Raw genomic sequence first — 6,122 nt, forward strand, 5'->3', positions numbered from 1 at the left:
GCATCAGCCAAAATAGATAATAAAAACCAATGCATTATTGTTGTAGCATTTTGCTGCACATACTCCTGAGGCATGCAACCACAATAATACCAACAATGTCAAACAGCTACATTTTGTATTCATATATGAATAACAGCTATACACATATTTGTATTGAAGAAAACAACATGCTAATATACCATAACCTACAACACACAAGTAGAAATGAAAAACAAAGGTGATATCAAAGAGAAAGTTTGAGAATTTGTGAAATTTCTCCTCTTTTTTTTTTTCTTCATTTTCTTCTTTACGAGCACTGCCCCCTCCTTTTCAGCTTCTTTTTCTGCTTTGTGCATTGCCAGCGGAGTTTCTTGGATGGCTGGGAGTGGCAGTCCGACTCGCAGTTAAAGGCGGGCTCTGACTTTTCCATAAAAAACCACAGATCCTCCCTCTTTTGGAAGCAGTCAGTGTACGATGCAGTTTGCTCCCAGGCACAGGTGCCGCCATTGTCCTCCAAAGACGGCGTGCATACAGAGTAGAGAGTCTCGCAGTCCTTCCCGCCGTACTTCTGGGATTGGATGGGGTTGAAGAAGCAGAGATCCGTGCTCCAGAAGCCAGATTCCTGGCCCGCTAGGACCAACTCTCCCCACATGCGCTTGGCGACACGGGCGGAGCTTATCTGCAAGCAGACATTGTTGTTATGGTTATAAATAACTCCTCAGAGGAAACGAATATCCTTAATCATTGGTTCTTAAGCCTTTGGAGATGACATGGGATTCTGCAGAAGATGATTGACTTTTATTCTCAGAGATGACTTGGACCCCGTTTACAGTGCGGGGCTGGGCCGAGCCACGGCCGAGCCGCGGCTGAGCCCAGCCTCAATTGCGAGGCCGGGCCCCGCAATTTTGTCCGTTTACACTGCCGGGCTCGGCCGCGCTTTTGATTCAAACCTTTCAATATTTTGTCGTAGTGGCGCTCTGCTTGTAAACAAATGCAGTTTGGTTTTGTCTGGTTTTCAGACCCTTTGCCAAATTAATTCCGTGGCGACGAAGTCGCCATTCGGGCAAAGGCCTTTGCCAGAGGAAAGAATCCTTTGCAGGAAAAAACCACCTGAAACTATACTAGTTTTCGACGTTGAGGGAGTTAATATCCTGAATAGCGAAAGATACAGGCAGAGGGTTTGGAAGCCAGACTAAAATTGGCCGTGCAATTGGCCGCGCATTTGGCCCAGTTTGCGTTTACACCAAGAAAAGGCCGGGCTCGGCCACGGCCGAGCCGCGGCCGAGACCACCTCCAGAGCGAGGCCAAATGCGAGGCCAATTTTTGCCTCACATTAATGGCCTTTTGCGCGTTTACATTGAAGCGGGGCTGGGCACGGCCGCGGTCGAGCCGCGGCCGAGCCTCGCACTGTAAACGGGGTCACTCTTCTGTATAGCACCCGAATTCTCATTATGCTTTTATAGTTTGCATCATACTGTTTCATACGATCGATATCCTGTGAGAGGAAAATATTCCAATAATATTAAACTAACTCCATCATGTGTGCCTTTATTTGAAATGGTATTGCCTGCTAGGAAATAATGATTAGCAAAGTCAGCATTGATAACATCCTATGTGCTTGTGTGTATTCTCATAGTTCTTGCGGGTACACAACACATTTTCAGAATCTCTTTTTCTTTTAACTGTAAGCAGGATGAAATAGGCCCATCTCTAGAAAAAAAAAAGTGTTTTAGTATTGTCTCCAGAGTTCAACAGAATGAACCATACATTTGATTAAAGAAAGAATAAAATCCTAATGCCTATAAATATAAAGTTTGTCACTTTAAGGAATGTGTGGACATGTGATTTCCCTCAGTTGTATTCTTATTGTTTTTGTTTATTTCTATATGTCTGCATGAGTTTATTTGTCACTTTTTTTCAGTCTGTTTATAATTTGTGAATAACAGATATTAATATCATGGTACCCTGAATAAGAAATGCAATGTATAATATATGCTCCAATGAATACACATAATTGACAATATAGATTTGTCAATTCTTATTTTAAAAGTTTTGTAATAATCTCCATAATTTGATTGTGGTAGTTATCCTTTTGTGCATTAAAATTTATTATCAAAATAAAAGTGATACCAATGGAAACGATAAAGGTAATAGTAGTGATAATTGTCATAATTACTATAATAGTGGACATTCTCCAATTCATCAACAGTCACATTTTTCTTTAAACATAAATTATGTTAATTACCAAACAACAGGACATGAATAATACCCAACTGAATTAATTGCTGAAAGCATACTCTCCAACAATAAAGGAAAAAAACACGGTGAAAATACCACCCCCCCCCCCAAAAAAAAACAACAACAACAACAACAACAACAACACACAAACAAACAAAAACAAAAGAAAACAGGTAAACAAACAAATGTAGTAATAAAAAAAAAAAAAGATCATCAAATGCAATTCTAAGATCATAATTTTTAACCTGACCATACAGAATCCCATAGTGTCAACTCATAAATGGGAACCTTCTTTCCAAAATGTGCACACAAGCTTCTGCATTCCTATCCTACAGCTGTATATTCATCTTATTTTGCGTTCTTATGACCAGAAAAAAAAAATTGATGGAAAGATTAGAGTTTCTATTTATCTCTGTTCTTTGTCTGCATCAAAACTGCATGCATTTTTGTCTGAATTACCTTTTTCGACCTAGAGGTGCGCTTGTTTTGCTATAAAGCTCATGTAAAGATGTACACAGCTATTGGGACTGAGCTCACAAGATTTTGACTTTTGCTGACTCCATTTATGTGCCCTTATAGTGTATAACAACAAGGTTTGTGAGCCCAGCACATGCTCTATTCTCATCTCAAATGCAATTTTGACGGCACATGTGGTTGACTGTGAAAAGGGGATACAGATTACCAACCTGTCCGTTCTCTGTCGATGAACAAAAAGAATCTTCTTTGGGCACATTGAAGGTTCTCGGAGAATTGCGAAAGGAACAAGTTTAAATCCATTAACACAATTGAGGAGAATCAGAGAACACATTGATTAAGCTTTAGTCCTTGATAGTGATTGTCTTGTCAGGAATAAGTTGCATTTTATCTTACCTCACAGGATTTGCATTGCTCGTTGTATTTCCCCTCAATGCCAGCCCTCTGTTCCGAAGTTAAGTGAGACCATGGGACAGCAAGGCCATCACACTCTGTCACATTTAGAACACCATTGCGCACTTTCCCTATTAAAAAAGAAAAAAAGTGAGAGAGATTACAAGAAAAGAGCATTTATCAACTTTTCACAGTTCTTGGAACCTTAACCCATTGAGGACGAGTCCCGAGTATACTCAGGCAGGTGTCTATGGGAAATTCGTGATGTAGCAAAATTAACCCATCCTCAATGGGTTAAAGACAAAGGGCAATATGGGGATACCATAGAGTGCGAAGGCTGTCAAGGCTTGGATATATTTGAGAATCCTTGTAACAAAATTGTGTACCGCTTTTTCACTCTACTTCTTTTATGGTAAAGTACACACAAACAGCTAAATCTCGACTGGAATCGACCCTTACTGATGACCTTATGTTTCGATGCATTCGCTGACGGGAGCTACTCATGGTTCTTGCATGTAATCTGTATAGGCAGCAAATGAAGATTGATATTATTGGGCCACCCATGCATTCCCATTTTCGTTCTTGTCTTTTGAAGATAGATAACGTATTGTCTTTGCACAAGGTATTTAGCAGTCTTTGATAAGTGCAAATTTCCCGAATTGAATGAATGAGAGTTTATTCCAGGTCAAGCAAGCTTCAGTCTTCACAAAATATATGTATTCATCATCCTACTGACTAGACTACCACCGTTTGCCTGGTTTTAATAGCAGCTTTGCAACTTATTGAAAGCATAGTATGTTTACATTTATCGAGTTCACACTTATATATATATATCAGTTTTCTTTTTCCTTTTCTTTTTTGCCATCAGCTACAGGGGATTATACACATGAACTGATCTTTAGTACCTCAGCTCAAATTTCGTAGAAAGGTAGTTTGTGGCATTTATCAATGCATGATATTGAAAGTATCTCCTTAATGAGATACTTCGCAAAAAACGGTAAGTCCATATTTGCCAAATGGAGATATTTGCGATTAAAGGTCAAGAAAAATAAAGAGAATAATAAGAAAAATTTTGCTTCTTTTGACCGTATAACTTCAAAAATTTACCTTTATAGTAGTGACCAATATATCATTTAAAAGGTATTATTTTGTACTTTATGACAGAGACCGTACTTCAAAATCTTAAAAAATGGACTTATCGGTTTTTGCGAACAAACTCTTCATATGGAAACCTGGTTTATTAGAGGTTTTTGCCACCACTTTTATGTATTTAGTGTTCCCAAAGAATTTGTGCAGAACTCACCTGCGATGAGATATTCTACATCCATCTCTGGAATGGGAATTTCACATTCCCAACGAGGGGTGTAAAAATCCACTTCCATGCCCTCTCTGGCCGAAGAAGGACCCTTGAAAGTGTCAATGATCACACCACGGTAGCGGATGGCGGTGCTGTAATGTTGGTCTACCTTTCGAAAATCAGAATCCATATGGGCACGCCCAGTCACCATCAGTTTGAAGGCTAAAAAAGGAAAAAAAAAACAATTTATTGATCAGAATATTATACCTATTGCTTTAAATTTGATACTCTATGAGCTGCGGTGAATTACTACAGTGCTCTCCCATTATAACAAACAGGGTTATAACAAAAATCTGGTTATAACGAAGCAAAAATTTGGGCCAAAATAGTTATCCACATTATATATTTTTATTGTCTATTTGTTCGGTTATAACAAAATTTCAATATAAAACAAGAAAACTGCTGGTCCCAAGGACTTCTTCCTAATGGGAGTCCACTGTATGTGTATGAGCACTAAAAAGGTTAATTTGCAATGAGATTAAGAGCTCATCTGTCACACTTTACAATGCTTTATTCAGAGAAATAATGTCTGAAAAATAAAAGAAGTAGGTAAACACCTAAAAGTTCCAAGCATTATGTATATTACTTACTGATTTTCCATCATGAAGAGCACTAAAATCCATTTCCCCCCTTTTCTGTAAGCTGGATGTAAATTTGAGTGTTTTTGATTAAAAACATTGAAAACATATAGATTGAATTTGTTAGAACTAATCTTCATTTGATTCAGTATAGTATACTCTGAGCATGGTCCCCGTGCTAGTCCTTTCATACAGTAATCTTCTCATAGTTAATATCTGATAACAATATACGTCTTATTTTCTTGAATTGAATTACATTGCTAGGATTTGATACTTGATATTTTCCTTGCTCATTCCATAATGTCTTTTTTTTTCTTTCTTTCTTAGATCTTTTTTTTTATTGTTATAATTTGCACAGCGATATCTCCTCTGCATTTCTATACTGCTCTTAGCCACAATAAATTCTACATTTTTCGTCCCCATCTATTGATATGCGAACAAGGAGGAAAAGTAACAAGAATTTGCTTGCGCAACCGTACATACCAAGGTCTGCATTGCAAAAGTGTTGCTGCGGATGGACAATAGGACAGATTCCTGTGCACACCACATCGTCAGATGCATTCGAGAAATGCAGAAGAGCCAGAAGAAGAAGAAGCAGATTGCAAAAGAACCAAAGACGCTGTTGATGCATGGTGCCGAATATCAATCACAAGACTGGTAGAAGAAGCTCAGAGCGATTTCTATGGCCAAAACACAGATTCTCTATATACAAAAGGGGCAGTTTCGTATCTACATCTGTAACACCACGACACAGGTATTGTTGATCCTCCAGTGAATCGTCCAAACTAGCTCTAAAGACGGCCTTTCTTTTCCCATTCTATCTTGCACCACTTGACCAGCAAATGTTGTCTACTAACTTTTTATACCCGAGAGACGTGTAGAACATCTGAATCATTTCTACAAACCTTTTCTTTCTCCTCTCTCAACCTCTGTCTCTCTTTCTGTTCACACACACCCACACACGCAACTTGGTGAGATTATGTTATCTACCAACTCTTTTTCTATCTTGACGCTATTTCTTCCATACATGGTCAGTCACTCATTCTTTCTTATCAGATGTCGGGCCACATAAAGTCTGCCAATGTTTGTAACTCGATCTGAGA

At 38.5% G+C, this 6,122-nt stretch overlaps 1 protein-coding gene across 1 annotated transcript; it reads right to left on the reverse strand.

The window, feature by feature from the left end:
- Window positions 1–286: 286 nt before the first annotated feature.
- On the reverse strand, window positions 287–5,650 carry LOC139716653 (metalloproteinase inhibitor 1-like). Its single transcript, XM_071628180.1, has 4 exons — window positions 5,503–5,650; window positions 4,388–4,603; window positions 3,088–3,215; window positions 287–658 (listed from the first exon to the last, which is right to left on the reverse strand). Exons 1-4 carry the CDS (start codon window positions 5,648–5,650, stop codon window positions 287–289), a joined length of 864 nt encoding a protein of 287 aa, XP_071484281.1.
- Between the last annotated feature and the right edge of the window lie 472 nt (window positions 5,651–6,122).

This window comes from Diadema antillarum, unplaced genomic scaffold (assembly GCF_040938485.1).
Source record: "Diadema antillarum isolate AM-2024a unplaced genomic scaffold, OU_Dant_1.0 scf00000068, whole genome shotgun sequence".
NCBI lineage: Eukaryota > Metazoa > Echinodermata > Echinoidea > Diadematoida > Diadematidae > Diadema > Diadema antillarum.

Excerpts from the sequence above, each read along its gene's own strand:
- LOC139716653 (XM_071628180.1), bottom strand. The coding sequence starts at position 5,650 with ATGCATCAACAGCGTCTTTGGTTCTTTTGCAATCTGCTTCTTCTTCTT. Across the intron at positions 4,604-5,502 it reads CTTTTGCAATGCAGACCTTG|CCTTCAAACTGATGGTGACT; the intron begins GTATGTACGGTT and ends TTCCTTTTTTAG. Across the intron at positions 3,216-4,387 it reads TGTAGAATATCTCATCGCAG|GGAAAGTGCGCAATGGTGTT; the intron begins GTGAGTTCTGCA and ends CTTTTTTAATAG.